This window comes from Periophthalmus magnuspinnatus, chromosome 20 (genome assembly GCF_009829125.3).
Source record: "Periophthalmus magnuspinnatus isolate fPerMag1 chromosome 20, fPerMag1.2.pri, whole genome shotgun sequence".
NCBI classification, from domain to species: Eukaryota; Metazoa; Chordata; class Actinopteri; order Gobiiformes; family Gobiidae; genus Periophthalmus; species Periophthalmus magnuspinnatus.
Window position 1 is genome coordinate 23,786,603 of NC_047145.1, and position 15,525 is coordinate 23,802,127.

Here is a 15,525-nt window from a genome sequence, read left to right on the forward strand (position 1 = left end):
GTTGGTTCCAAATTGCTTGAGGAAAAACTTAAGACTGAGTAGTGTAACTTTTCAAACTCCTTCAAGACACAAAAACAGAAGCAGCTTCAGAGCCTTAAATCCAAGCAGCACAAGGGCGTAGTCCACCTCCCCCAGCTCCCAGGGCTGGACTGAGACAACAAATTTACCCTGGATTTTTTGGTCTGGAGCACCCCCTACATGATCTTGGCTTTATGCAGATTCAGTAAAAAAAAAAAAAAAAAGGAACATATAGTTCAATTTTATCAGTAGGCCAAGTTCACTCATTTAATATTTTGTGTAATTGAATTTGAATGTAACTGGGGGGAATTTAAATTTCCGATTTTTCACTTCTTCAAAGTTAGGTTAGTGGAATGTTGTTTAAGCATCTTTGCAGTTGCAGTATAAGGACTGGTTGAGGATCTGGCAGTGTTTAAAATACAAAAGCCTTCATTCAATCATGTTTATCATGTTCTAAATCCCCCTGTTTTAAACTCATTTTTACATTCTCTTCATAATACTTGCTGGTATTATTGCTGACATGTTTTTATTCTAAAAAAACAAACATTGTAGATCATTGCAATTAAGTGTTTGGCTTTTAATTATGATGACTGATTGTTAGAAATTAAATGAATTATTATGCAAAATAGAGTAAGTTGAACAGGTCTCCCTGTAGGACTCAGTGTGCTTGTTATAAACGCCTCTGGTGCAGAGCAGAGGGACGTTCTGAGCAGAGCTGTACAGCAACAGGCTGAGGTGGCCCTCAGCACAGGCTTCACACACTATCAGGACGTCTGAACCATAGACTGCATATATAAACTAAAATATAAAAAAAAAAAATATATATATATATATATATATATATATATATATATATATATATATATATATATATATATATATATATATATATATACTTCTTTATACAGTCTATGGTCTGAACTCATCTTTTATGTCACTGGAAATGAGAGCCTTTTTCAGTGATCTAAAATAACCACAACAACATGAATATGAGGTCTATTTATCAATCAATCAAACTTCATTTCTATAGCACCTTCCAACAACCAAAGCCGACCAAAGTGCTGTACAACATTAAAAACAAGATAAAAAAACAATAGACATCATAAAATAGGTCAACAAAGCACATTACACCATTAAAATAAAGAAAGTGTCACAGGGCCACAGTTAAAAGCCTCTAAATAAGTAGGTTTTAAGTTTGGCAGGTCAGTGATGGAACGTAACTCAATGGGCAAAGAGTTCCAGAGTTTTGGACCGGCCACTGCAAAAGAACGATCGCCCCTCTGTTTGCCCCGGGGCCGGGGGACCTCCAGCAGATGTTGCCCAGCAGATCGTAGAGCTCTGCTGGGTTGGTGAGAGGTCAAAATCTCACACAAGTAGGAAGGTGCAAGACCATTGACTGCATTAAAAACAAACATTAAAATTTTAAAATGAATTCTGAACTGGATGGGAGCCAGTACAAGGAGTACAGGACAGGGGTGATGTGGTCATGTTTCCGACTGTTAGTGAGCAGGCGAGCTGCACATAGAGATTAGGGACAACTAATGGATCCCTGTGGCACACCAGAGATCAGAGGGGCTGAGGAGGAGAGGTCTCCACTCATAACAGAGAATGTTCTATCTGTCCAGCACAGGTCCCTGAAGGCCGACCTGTTGGGCCAGACGTGTTAGGAGGACCGGATGGTCCACGGTGTCAAACGCTGCAGTAAGGTCCAACATAACTAGCAGCACAGGCTTTTTCGCATCAAGGGATAAAAGAATGTCATTCTGCACTTTGAGCAGTGCAGATTTGGTGCTGTGTCATGTCCTGAAGCCAGACTGGAATTTTTCAAAAATGTGACTGTTTTCCAGAAAAGAATGTAACTGTATGAAAACATTTTTTTTTTTTTTTTTCCCAAAACCTTGGACAGGAACAGCAAGTGGGACACAGGTCTAAAATTTGTCAGAATAGCAGGATCAAGGTTGTGTTTTTTTTTAGAAGAGGTCTGACCACAGCTTGAAAACAGTTGGTGCAGAACCTGAGCTAAGGCAGCTGTTTATGAATGAGAGGAGATAAGGTCCCACTGTGTTGAAAACCTGTTTAAGTACCTTGGATGGAATAATGTCCATAGGACAATTAGTCGGTCTCAACCCCTGGACCACCTCAGAGAGCAGAGACAGTGACACTGGCTCAAACATATTAAACACAGAGAGTACAGGAGAAGAGCACAAGTCAAAACTGTTACACATATTGTTAATGCTCTGTCTAGCAGAGGCTACTTTGTCAACAAAATGATGAAGAAAATCATCACAGGTTGACTTTGTTGCTGGAGAACATAACTAGATGGATTTGTAACAGACTCAATAGTACTGAATAGCACTCTGGGGCGATTACAGCTGGTGGAAATAACATTTGATAGATACTGACATTTAGCAGCTTTGACCGCATTTTGATACTCAGTGAGACTGTCCCTCAGTATACCCAGTGATACATGTAACTTGTCCTTCTTCCTCTTGCACTCAGCCTGTCTGCAGCGCCGCCTGAGGGCGCGGGTGGTGTCTTTAAGCCAGGGGTCTGGTTTGGATCTGGCAGATATGCACCTGAAAGGAGCAATGATGTTAAAAATCCCTGAGCAGGTGGAATGGAAGGAGGAGATAAAATCCTCTGGGCACAGAGGAAAGGGGTCCTGGGAATAAAGCGCGGTGTTCTTGAAGGCAGCAACAAATTCTCCAGCTGTGGTGGATGTGATGGTTCGGCTGTGACCGGCTGGAGTAAATTCAAATATGACAGGGAGGTGGTCTGAAATGCAGATGTTGCTTATTTCTGAGATGGATACAGACAGTCTGTGGGAGATGATCAGGTCCAGTGTATGACCGTGCTGAGTGGGGGCGTTTACTGACTGTGCCACGTCAAAAGAGATCAAAAGGCTCTGAAACTCTTTGGCCAACTGACTGGATGGGCAGCAAACATGGATATTGAAATCACCACAAATCAGCAAACTGTCAAATTGTGTCTGTAAATCTGCAAGTAACTCTGAAAACTAAAAACACTAAAAATATACACTTATACACAACATACACTTATTATATTTCAGAGGGCAATAGATGACAGCACACAGTAGGGGACATGCAAATTGGGCCAAAAATATCTGAAGCTCAAAGCTGCAGTAGTTTTTAGATGGAAGAAAACGGCAGTTCAAGTGTTGTTTGAAAACAGAAGCCAGGCCACCACCACGACTGGACACTGGACTGTACTGAGGAAAGAGGAGCCGGGAGGGAGGAGGGAGGAGAAGGCGCTGTTATCACCTGGTTTTAGCCAGGTCTCCGTGAGCATGAGACAATCCAGCGCCTGAGTGGAAATCACATCGTTCAGGATAAAGGTCTTATTTGTGAGTGATTGAGTGTTTAACAGAGCTGTACGTACTGACCTACAGTGGCACTGACCCTCTGCTGAGCGGCACGACCGAGTGAGCGGAGATTTCCTCGCACACAGCCCCACTGTCTTGTTTAATATTCAGTAAGTTATCTGTTCAGTTTTTTTAGCCCATTAGAAAGAGGGAAGACATGGCTTGCAGCTAGAGGGAGCATCCAGTTGCATCTGCTCTTAAGGACTGATGAACCAATGTCGTAAGTGACTTTAATTCGTAATACAGGAGCTTATGTTTATAAATCAATGTTTATTTTCTGCAATTTTTTAATAATTTTGGTTAAAGGGGCATGATGATTGTAATATAGAAATGTGATGTGTCCTCCCATACAAACCTGCAACTCATTCCATAATCAAGCTGCATCTGGGGAGGTCACCCGGCGCCAGGTCGTCCGCGTATCTACTGTGGTACTGCTTGGCTTAGTCTCTTGTTTTGCATTTTTTACTTTGCACTCAGTTGGATGTTTCTTGTTTCTCGCCAGATCCCGCCCCCTGGACCCGCCCAGCTCCTCTGCCTCCGACCCAGCTCTCCACAACTGGTACAAACCTCACACCCTCCGACCCAGTTCACCTCAACCAGTACAGGTGACCTCACCTCTGACCCCGGTGCCTACGACCTGCTCAAAGACTACTGCAGACAACCCCGCTCACAACTGTCTGATCCATCTACCTTCATTTACATTATATTCTCTGTAAAAAAACTTGTTAAACTTTTCACCCAAGTTCTGAATCTTTGGTCCCCCTGTCCATCATAGAACAACATGAATATGAGGTCTATATAACCACAACAACATTGTAATAAGGACTGTAATATGCAGTAGCTTGAACACTGGCTAGCAATCACTGCAGGGTGTCGGGTCAGGACAGCAGTGAAGTATGTTCAGGTGAGACTGAAGAATGAGGGAGTCCACAGGCAGGTACGGGTAGTACGTTCCTTTATTGTCCTTACTTGGGGTGTGGGCGTATATGTGTGAGAAAGAGTGGGCTTGTGTGTGTATGTGTTTATCTACAAGAGAAAGAATAAACAAATACAAACAATATGTTATTTACAAATCAAAGTGGTGGTTACACAAGTGGCCGCGTGGTTATTTACAAAATGTGAATACAAAGAAGTTAACAAAATGACAGATAGGAGGCCAGTCTAAGTCTAAATTTGAAAGCTATACTCTAAAGCAGGGGTCACCAACCTTTTTTAACCTGAGAGCTACTTTATGGGCACTGAGTCATACGAAGGGCTACCAGTTTGAGACGCTCTTCTGAAATAACACATTTTCTCAGTTTGCCTTTAGTTATACATTATTAATAATGATAAATGATAATCATCTATGTGAACACACTGATCATGTTGCAAGACACTGATCACATTAATGATTTCTCAAAAATAATTATCAACAATGAGCAAGGAGGGAAACATATCAGTATTCAGCACTTTAACTTTACTAATCTTAGTAATTGTTAAATTTCCAGATGACACTTACATCACTACATCTCAGGAAAAGTGTCCCATTTTCACTATCCATTGACAAACCTTTTTAAAAAAAATATAAATAATAGACATTGCACCATGTTTCATAAAGTTATCAATTATGTAATGTTAAAGAAAAATAAGCTTACATATTTTTAAAGCCTGTTGTTTACCCAAAGCTGCGTTTAGCTCTGGGCTTGTTCTGCCCATAGTGTGCGTCCCCGTGGGGAGCGCTCGTCCCCGTGGGTAGTTAGTGTGGAGTTTTGTGAGAGGTAGTGAAGTGTCCCTCCACATTGTGCCGCTTTGCCGTCACCACAGTCGCTCCACAGATGAGATACGCGCAGGTTTCTTTTACAGTCTTAAATCGTTGTGAAAGTGATCTCTTTATTTTCTACCATGTTTTGGAGTAAGAAACTGCATTCAGCGCATCCTCACATCGCTCGAGAGCGGAGCATTGGTTTTGTCACGCGCAATACTGACCTTTGAAGTGAGTAGGTCAAAGTTCACCTTAACTTATCTAAACTTCACGTATAATGAACATATGTTTAAGATATTGCCACTTTTAAATCTATATAAACACAAGGGTGATAAAAAAAATATAACAACAGAATAAAATTAAATTTTAGATGCAGCTTATTAGTGAGTTGTGCTATTTTTAGAACCGGTCTGCGGGCGACTCATGTGGGGCCTGGGGGCGACAGGGCGCCCGCGGGCACAGGGTTGGTGACCCCTGCTATAATTCATGTCGGCTTTGCCCTGGCCGGCCCAGATGATAAAAGACTGGCTCCGTCCCTGGCTCTGCCCCTGCTCTGTCTGAGGCTTGTTAGACTTTAAGCGGGGTTTTGCTTTAACACAATCTGACCATAATGAACTGACTTAGCTGAACCACTACAGATGAGCTCTCAAATAATATTACAGTCACAAGCTAGCTAGCATTAGCCAACTGTTTTGCAGTCACTCTCACGGTTTTGTTGAAAATGAAACAGGGCCATGAACGGATTGATCAAAGGCTCCTGAAAATATACTTTTCTTAACTTTTCAGACAGCCATTAAACTTTTTTTTTTTTTTTTTTTTTTTGCTAATGCATTGTGTCACCATGGTAACTGCTGAACATTCCGCCATAGATATATAGGTAGAACACTCCCTGTGTGATGTCACTGCAAAGTATCAACGTCTTAGTTTAATGGTCCTGGTTTAGTTCCAGTTTAGTCCTGGGTTGACTAACTACCTAATGGCTAAACCATTGTTTTGTTGATTTTTTCATAATTTTGCTAACCTTTACAACTTTTTCCGAACAAAAAAAAAAATTTACTACGACATACGAACGATTATTAGTAAGCAACTACTTCTCTCGAATTGATTCACCATTAAATAAAGTCTAAGAAGTAAAATATTGTGTAAACGGTTGTGTTTTGTGTCCTCCGGGCTGCAGGGGGTGTCCTCAGTGAGCTCTGCCGCCTCCGCTGCTCCTCTGAGCCGCAGAAGAACACTCACTTCCGCTCTGTGCTGTTCTCATGTCCTGATATCAAACTTCGGCTTTATTATTTTATTTTTGTCTCTATTTTACACTTTACTTTAACTGTTTCTACATTTTTTGGTCCGGATACGTCCACGCTCAGCTCCTGACGGTAAAAAGTGCTATTTTAAGATGAGATTCCGTGAGTTTGTGAAGGAAAAGCCCGCGGAGCTAACACGCTAAAGCTGTTAGCATGGATTAGTTTGGGAAGAAAACCCAAAACAGTTCATTTTAGAACAGTTTGTGTCTGATTTTGCTAATATAGGATTCTTGTGCATCATGTCAGAGAGCTCCTGAATATAATATGCAGGAGAAAACTGTGACAGGCGTCTTATTTACCATGTTGAGTCATTCTATCTGAAACTTAACAGAACTAATGCTTAATTTAGTTTTATTACGTCCTTTTAAAGTCCTCGTTTAGTTCTCGTTTTGACCTGGGTTTGGACCGGGTCTTTGTTTAGCCCTGGTTTAATCAGACTTGGATTGTGGATTTAGTTTAATCCCTGTTTAGACCTCATTTAGCCCCGGTGTAGTCCTGTTCTAGTTCTGGTTTAATCCCGCATAAATTTATTTTAGTCCTAGTTTAGTCCTGGTCTAGTCCTGGTCAATACCTAGTTTGCTGCCTAGTTTAGTCCTGACTTAGTCCTGGTTTAGACCTGCTTTAGACCGTGTTCTCTTGCCCCAGGTCTTGATGGATTTTAAAGTGAAGGATGTGGGGGTGCAGTGGGAGCCGCCAGACCCAGACTGGTACCAGGACTTGGGCCAGGTCTTGGGATTGGGTCCAGGTGAAGCGATGTCATCCTTCAGAGGTCAGAGGGGTCATAAAGAGGTCGGAGTTCAATGTGACAGAACTGAGACCACAGAGTTTGGAGTCCAAGTGGATCTGATTACACAGGCCCTCTCAGGTAAGACCCAAAACAGGTGTCACTTTAAAGGTCCGATATTACACAATATTAACTCTTGTGAGCTTTAAGCCATTATAATGTAGTTACCTCCTCAAAAATGTACCTGAAGTTGTGGTTTGTTTCATTCTCATATGTTTGAGTCAGAAAGCTCTGTTCCACCTTGTGATGTCATAAAGTGATAGTTTTCAAGTTACAACTCCTTTTAACTTTAGTTCAGTAGATATAGGCAATTCCAGGACTGAAATGATCCAAACAATGCTATTGAAAGTGTATGGAGTTTAAAAACACAGTGGAGCATGTCCTGTATTACCACATGACATCACAAGGTGGAACAAAGTGTTTTCTCTTTGACCTAAATATGCAGGTTTGTGTGTTAAACATGTGTGAGTGAAAGAAAAAAGAATTCCAGGTCCGTTTGTGGTGAGGAAACAACATTAGAACATAGTTCAGTGTAATCTTAGATGTTTAATTGTAACTGAAGTGTAGACACTTTGCTAAAGGTCTAACCAACAACAAAGCATCAAAAACAATAAATAAATCAATGCAGCTAATTTTTCTCATGTATTTGAGCAAAATCAGTCTTGTCTCGGTACACATATATAGTATAAACAGCTCTTGAGGTCAAAATAAGTCCTCTGTGTACTGTCTGCATCTAATTATAAAGTGTATTATTGTCTGATAATCAGGAAGTGTGTGTTGGCATGCTAGTTGTCATGTGATTATTAAAATGGCTCTTCTTTGGGTTTTTTTTTTCCCCAGGTCCTTCGTTGATGCTTCAGTGTGTGAGTGTGAGAGCAGAGGGACCAGGTGAGGGCACCCTCCTGCAGCACTATCAGAAACCTAGACCCAGAGGCAGACCCAGACTCAACCGGGACCAAACCGGGTCTAGACCAGAGCCTCAGGACCAGACCAGAACTAGACCAGAGACTGGAGATCAAACCAGGACTAGACCAGAGGCAGAAGACCAGAACCAGGGAGATCAAAACCGGACTATATCAGACACCGAGGACCAGACCAGGGCTAAAACCAGGACTAGGACCCGGGAGATCCGGCCTTCACGGAGGTACCAGGATTACGAGACCCCAGAAAGTCCAGAACGGAAAAGAAGGAGAGGAGCAGAAGACGGGAGGGACACAGCTGTATCCAAATCTATTGGTACGAGTCTACAAGATGAGTCATGTTGAAGGGTAACTTCTAAACAACTAACATAAGTAGATCATCATGTTACATGTTGTTGATTGTTAATGGCATTACAAACCGGCTTAATAATAATAACGGGTCCATCGACTTCCTGTTTGAAACTGCAGAGCTGATAGTGGCAGTTCAATGTGGCAAGCAACAGATTTTTGTCTGTGTTTTTCCTCTTAAAATCACTCAAGAACATTTTAAAATCCTACATGTATGTATGTATGATTTGGAGTCTAAACCATTAGAATAAACACCAACTTAGGGAAGTGGGTGAAAACCAAAATTTTCTGAGAAGTCAAACTAGTTATAAAAGCATATTTATGTTGCTTATTATGTCACCTGTTGTGATGTTGTAACCACCATGTGAAGAAACATTAGTTTTAATGTTAATTTTGATTTGGACCTGCTTTAGTCCTGCTTTAGTCCTGCTTTAGTCCTGCTTTAGTCCTGCTTTAGTCCTGCTTTAGTCCTGCTTTAGTGCTGCTTTACTTCTTTATGATTCTTTACTGTTTCTAGACGAGGACGAGAGCGTATTAAAATTTGCAGAGGAGGAGAGCAGAACCAGAGATGATCCAAACTGGACTCTACGAAACAGAGGTGCGTTATACAGAGCTTTAAATGCTTTAGAAAACACTTAGTATACACAGAATATGTTTTCAACTGGCACTCATTCCTGTTTAAATCTCCTGTGTTATAAGAGTGTAATGTAGCATACAGGGCAACACTATCAAAGCTGTCTTATGTACCCAGATATAGTAACATGGCTGTCTGTAAGAGATGGAGATCAAGGGGATATGTCTGTGTAATTCCTCAGTCATCCAGGTCTGATCCATAGTAAAAGCCAAAGCTTCGGATGAGCAGCGAAACATCTTCACTCCTATGTTTTGTCCAGTTGACAGATTTAACTTTGGCTTTTACTATAAAGGGGATATCACACTGGTCATCTATGCCTGTTTGGCATGTTTGACTAATCTAGCGATCTCTTCCGGCCCTGTTCAGACCCTCCTTACAGTTTATAGTACAATCTTGCACAAGGCTCCGCCTGCAAGCCTGCATCACCAATGCTCCCACACGACAATTCTCCATATACAAAAGCATGATACAAAACAATACACTAAACTGAATAAACCTGATGCGATGTGCTGTTTCATTAACAGCACGCTGATTGTGTTGTGATAGTGCAAAGGTAGAGGGGAGACTCAGAGCGTCAAAAGTGAAACTTATAAATCATGTCAATATGTTGTTTATGCTGAATTTAGCATTTTCAAAACAATAAAAGGAAACATGGTGATCTAAGTATCTGTTAACAGTTAATACCACACAGAAGTGTAATACCCCCTCTTTAATGACATCAGTATTGCAAATGTGTGCTTTACATTGGTTTATGGAGGAGATTTGAATGTGTCTCTTTTCAGCGGCCCCTCAGAACTTTGTCTCCCATGATGCTGCAGTGCATGTGAAGGAGGAGGCGGGGCTTGTGTCTGCTGGGGGCGTGGTCTGTGATGTCTGTGGTAAAGTCCTAAAGACCAAGTCCAGTCTGTCTCGACATGCTCTGGTCCATAGTGGAAAGCAACCACACAGCTGCAGGTTCTGCCCTCTGCGCTTCAACAGGAAAGGTCTGCTACTGAACCGGGGACTGAACCGGGGACTGAACCGGGGTCTGAACCGGGGTCTGAACCGGGGACTGAACCGGGGACTGAACCGGGGACTGAACCGGGGACTGAACCGGGGACTGAACCGGGGACTGAACCGGGGACTGAACCGGGGCTGAATCAGGACTTTAGAAAGACTAAAGAAAGTACACATCTGGTTAATATCTCTGTAATTACTGGGTCTATCCACATGAAACAAAAACTAGCACAAAGTTCAATGTCTTCTCTGTCAGTCAATATACTAAGGGAAAATAGTTTTCCACTGAAGCCTTAAAGAAGAATTGTGCAGATCAGTCAACTTTTTAGACCGTATTCAAGCTGAACACTATTTTGGGGAGAGATTTCTTTCACTAGTAGAGTAATAGAGATTTATAACCTTTGGAATAAAACATAAAAGCACCTCCATTTTATGTAAAATAAGTGTGTTTCAGTTGGTGGTTTTCAGATTCTAGAATGTGATGATGTCATAATCTCAGATGGGACAGACAGTTACTATTGATTACACTGTACTTTATCATGAAATATCCAAGAGGTAAATTTACAAATGTTGAACCTGATCATTTATATTAGTAACTAGACCCAATAACTCACTGTATTACAACAAAAATCTGCATTTGAATATTGTTCAAATGCAGATTTGTTTGGTGATATAATATATTGCCCCTGCCTGCATTAAGTCTGGTTGGTCTATAGAATGTTGTGATATCATCTAAAGCACAACAATACAAAACATTAAAATGTTTTTGTCTTCCTGGTTCAGACAACCTGCGGCATCACTTGCGAATCATGCACCCGAACGGCCCCGCCCCCCGAGTGAAGCTCCGGCCCCCTCCGATCACATGGCTCTGTCACACCTGTGGGAAAACCTTCACCCATCGCTCCAGACTCAAGACGCACGAACAGATCCACACTGGAATCAAACCCTGCCAGTGCCCACTGTGTCCCAAGGCCTACATGAGGTGAGACCTGCTTTAGACCTGCTTTAGACCTGCTTTAGACCTGCTTTAGACCTGCTTTAGACCTGCTTTAGACCTGCTTTAGACCTGCTTTAGACCTGCTTTAGACCTGACACAGACCTGACACAGACCTGACACAGACCTGACACAGACCTGACACAGACCTGACACAGACCTGACACGTTTAGTCCTGGTTTAGTCCTGGTTTAGTCCTGGTTTAGTCCTGGTTTAGTCCTGGTTTAGTCCCCTGGTTTAGTCCTGGTTTAGTCCTGGTTTAGTCCTGGTTTAGACCTGGTTTAGTCCTGGTTTAGTCCTGGTTTAGTCCTGGTTTAGACCTGATTTAGACCTGGTTTTAGACCTGGTTTAGACCTGGTTTAGTCCTGGTTTAGTCCTGGTTTAGTCCTGGTTTAGTCCTGGTTTAGTCCTGGTTTAGTCCTGGTTTAGGTAGGAGCAGGTCCCCATGATGTGAGTGTCTATACAGAAATAGTCCCCCGCACTGTGATGAATACCTGTGTGTGTCTCTCAGGATTGAACGACTTGGAGCACCACCTGAAGAAGCTCCACCCACACGGGTCCTCCTCTCCCCCGCCTCCCTCTCAGCTCCTCTGTCACATGTGTGGGCGGAGCTTCTCCTGTAAGTCCCTCCTCTCTCTCCACCTGCAGAAGCACACAGGTGAGCGGCCCACAACCTGTGTCACCTGTGCGGGCGCAAGTTCAGCCGCAAACAGCAGCTCCAGGTGCATAGAGCCACCATGCACCGGGGGGCGGAGCTGCAGCGGGGGGCGGAGCTGCAGCAGGGGAAGGAGCTACAGAGAGAGGAGCTACAGAGAGAGGGGGGAGAAGAGGGTGGTGACGGGGGAGACGTGAGGGAAGAGGCTAAGAACGGAGAGAAGACTGGTAAGAGCACCTCCCTGTGTGTCAGATTGTGTCAGATGCCCTCCCTCACCACCCCTCTCATCGCTCAGGGCTGGTGTGTGACATCTGTGGCAGGAGGATGCGTTCGGCAGCCATATTGGAGGTTCACAGAGCGGCGCATTCTGGAGAGAAGCCGTTTCAGTGTAATGTCTGTGGCAAAGGCTTCCTCCGAGCACAGACCCTCAAACAACACCAGGTACAAACCCACAAGTGACATCACAACAGTCCCTCCAGTTTGACCTGAGCTGGAGATGGGTCAGAACTCTCAGGTGGAGTTTGCTGTGTAACTGTCAGATTGTAGACATGTTGACCCGGTTGAAGGATAATATCTTTGTCATCACTGGTCCTATTTACATGAGACAAAAACTGGCACAAAGTTTAATGTCTTCTCTGCAGGTATAAATAAACAAAAGTTAAATGATTTTCTCACAACAGCTTCAGAAAGAGGTGCCATTATTCAACCACAAAGGCGAAATTGTGTGAGTTGAAAAGACTTGTAAACCATAAAATTAATATGAAGTTTGTGAAGCCGATCCCAAACAAATAAAGACACAGTTCAACATTTGTGGATCTGAAATTTGGAGATTTCATTAAAAGTTACATAGACCCCTGCCCTCCATCTGAGACTATGACTTCATCAAATAGAATGTGAATGTCATGATGTTACTGATGATGTTACTTTTGATCACATTGTACATTTTCTTTGTCATGAAATATCCAAAAGGTAAATCCACAAATGTTGAATCTGATCGTTTCTATTAGTGCCTAGACCCAAGAACTCACTGTATTACAACACAAATCTGCATTTGAACAATAGTCATTTTAGCTGCCCTCATTTTTATTAAATGATTGGTCTATCCATGGGTGTCCAAACATTGAAAAATTAGAACCGTTGACATAGCGATAAAACAGTTTCAACCAAAAATATTATGTTTTAAAGTGCCAGTGTTATACTATTCTCTCGTCAATGTTCTAATGTTTAGTCCTGGTTTAGGGTCGAGGAGGAGATACTGAACAACAGAAGTATCAAAAATATTCACTTGAGCAGGTATTAGAACAGAAATACATTAAAGGCTTATATGACTCCATTCTCTGATTTCTGTTCTAATGTAGTTTCCTCATCACAAACAGACCTGGAGTTGTGTTTTGTTTCATTCACATGTTTAACACCTTGTATATTTAGGCTGCGTTCATCTCTCAAACAGAAAACACTCTGTTCCACCTTATGATGTCATCATGTGGTAATACAGGAAGTGCTACACTGTGTTTTTAAACTCCATACACCTTCACTAGAATCATTTGGATAATTTCAGTCCTGGAATTGCTCGTCTCTACTGAAGGTAAAAGGAGCCGTTCACTTGAAAACTACCACTTCATGACATCACAAGGTGGAATAGAGCATTTTGAGCTTTGGAGATGTAAACAGACTAATAATAAAGTGTTACTCAAACATGTGTGAAGGAAACAAAACACAACTCCAGGTCTGTTTTTGAGGAGGTAACAGCATTAGAACATGGTTTGAAGCTTACACGAATTCAGTTCAATTCAATCAGTTTTGTGTAATATGTCAAGATATCTCTTTCTTCCGTCAGTTACATTTCCACCTCCGGCCTCAGTCCTCTGGGGCGTGTGCTCTGGCCCCCGCTCGGCCCTGCTCCTTCCCCTGCTCCGTGTGTGGTCGATCCTTCAGGTTTCCCTCACTGCTCTCCGCTCACATGACGGTGCATTCAGACGAGCGTCCTTTCACCTGTGACCTCTGCCCCCGCTCCTTCCGCCGCGTCAGCCATCTTAAACGCCACGTGGAGGGGGTGCATCCTGATGGACGCCCCAGACCCACACACATCTGCCCAATCTGTGGCACTGATCAGAAGTTCAGGTCCAAACTAGAGCGCCATCTACTGGTGCACTCAGGGGAGCGGCCGTACAGCTGTGACAGGTGAGAGACTGAACCGGGGACTGAACCAGGACTGAACCAGGACTGAACCAGGACTGAACCAGGACTAAACCAGAACTAAACCAAAAGTCTCTGATCTTGGCTCAGGTGCAGTCAGAGCTTTGGTCGCCTCGGTAACCTGCAGCAGCACAAGAGGCGTATGCACGGCGACCACATTCAGAGGCTTCGCCATAGATATGGGTGGGACCAGGATGATGACACGCCTCGCATTGTTTTCAGTGACGAAGAAAACGAGCCCGAAAATCACCAAAATCATCGAGCAGAGGGGTTTAATGGAGACAAGTCCACGTTTAAGCAAGAGATGAACATGGAGGAAGAGGGGAGAAGAGGCGAGGGGGCGGAGCATGCAGAGGAGGGGGCGGGGCTTGTGGAGGAGCAAAGTTCAGCTGTGCACCCAAACAGTATTTTGGTCGCAGGAGAGCGGAGGGACATGGTTGTGCTTGAGAAGGTGGTGTTTGGAGAGGTCAGTACAGGTGGGGAGGAGACAGCTGAGGAGACAGGTATACAAGCGGGTGAGACAGGTGAGGTGATGATATTAGGAGAGGATGACTTTGGAGATGCGGGGAGGGATGTCATAGATACTCAGAGCGTGGAGATAGCGGCAGAAATGACTGTGATGGAAGCGACAGGTGAGATTTTAGAGGGAGTGGTCCAGGCAGGTGCGACAGGTGAGGTGGTGATATTGGAGCACGATTACGTCAGCACAGAGGAGGTGGAGCTGTCTGGAGCAGTGCACGTTCTAGAGGAGCACACTGAGCTCACACAGGTGGAAGTGAGGACCTCTGACTGAACACAAGATTCAAACCACATAACCAAGATGTCTGCTATTGATTCTCTGCAGTGGCATCACACTGGGGGTGTTCTACATGTATGCCTAAAAGCAAAATGGATTTAAACCACACATTTTCAGGAGCCTGTGATCATGTTCTTGTTTAGGTATTTGCTTTTCAACAAAAAGGTGTGACTAACTGAAAAACTGCTGGCTAATGCTAGCTAGCTTTGATGCTGTGATTGTAATGCTATTTGAGAGGGACTTGCTTAACAGTACAGTGCCTACAGTTAGCATCACCCTCCCTGGGAATGTTGATGACATCAGATGTAAAGTATCAATTTTAGTCCAGCTGGGAGTGACTTAACTGGACTGGAGCAGAAAGGTCCATCCTTATATGATTTTATTAACTAGACAAGTTTCAGTTGAATTCAGAAGCAAATGTGTTCTCACCATCTGCCCCACCCCTCAGTGTCTCTGGGTAAAACCTGTCAGGAGCAGTGGGACCCATCTCCAGATCTGAGCCCATGTGGTTTAGGATTGAACCAGGAACCTTTTTGCTGTGAGTCAGAAATGCTAACCACTCACACTGTGCCAAATTGTGCACAGTAGTGTTTTGTTTTTTTGTTTGTTTTATTTCCAGTATTTCTGTGTTCAGTTTTGGAAAACAAAATGGACCAGTCTGAGCAGAGACTTTCTGTGGATGCATTTTGTGTTTCTGTAAATTATGTAGAAAATAAGATTCTAAAATAATTTTGATAATTGTAAATGCAATTTTATTTTG

General features: G+C 43.0%; 2 protein-coding genes across 2 annotated transcripts; both read left to right on the forward strand.

Moving 5' to 3' along the window:
- Positions 1 to 6,392: 6,392 nt before the first annotated feature.
- LOC117388145 (zinc finger and BTB domain-containing protein 24-like) lies at positions 6,393 to 11,720 on the forward strand. Its single transcript, XM_055230182.1, has 7 exons — positions 6,393 to 6,514; positions 7,088 to 7,307; positions 8,067 to 8,462; positions 9,012 to 9,092; positions 9,911 to 10,111; positions 10,908 to 11,113; positions 11,638 to 11,720. Exons 2-6 carry the CDS (start codon positions 7,094 to 7,096, stop codon positions 11,108 to 11,110), a joined length of 1,095 nt encoding a protein of 364 aa, XP_055086157.1. The 5' UTR covers positions 6,393 to 6,514; positions 7,088 to 7,093; the 3' UTR covers positions 11,111 to 11,113; positions 11,638 to 11,720.
- A 128-nt stretch (positions 11,721 to 11,848) lies between these two features.
- On the forward strand, positions 11,849 to 14,784 carry LOC129457240 (zinc finger protein 92 homolog). The gene is made up of 4 exons (XM_055230180.1): positions 11,849 to 12,000; positions 12,069 to 12,214; positions 13,611 to 13,954; positions 14,060 to 14,784. The coding sequence occupies exons 1-4, from the start codon at positions 11,856 to 11,858 to the stop codon at positions 14,760 to 14,762; spliced, it is 1,338 nt and encodes a 445-aa protein (XP_055086155.1). The 5' UTR covers positions 11,849 to 11,855; the 3' UTR covers positions 14,763 to 14,784.
- Positions 14,785 to 15,525: the final 741 nt, after the last annotated feature.

Coding starts and splice junctions, on each gene's coding strand:
- LOC129457240 (XM_055230180.1), top strand. CDS start 11,856: ATGCACCGGGGGGCGGAGCTGCAGCGGGGGGCGGAGCTGCAGCAGGGG. Junction 12,001..12,068: donor TAAGAACGGAGAGAAGACTG/GTAAGAGCACCT, acceptor CTCATCGCTCAG/GGCTGGTGTGTGACATCTGT. Junction 13,955..14,059: donor CGGCCGTACAGCTGTGACAG/GTGAGAGACTGA, acceptor ATCTTGGCTCAG/GTGCAGTCAGAGCTTTGGTC.
- LOC117388145 (XM_055230182.1), top strand. CDS start 7,094: ATGGATTTTAAAGTGAAGGATGTGGGGGTGCAGTGGGAGCCGCCAGAC. Junction 9,093..9,910: donor CTGGACTCTACGAAACAGAG/GTGCGTTATACA, acceptor GTCTCTTTTCAG/CGGCCCCTCAGAACTTTGTC. Junction 10,112..10,907: donor TCTGCGCTTCAACAGGAAAG/GTCTGCTACTGA, acceptor TTCCTGGTTCAG/ACAACCTGCGGCATCACTTG.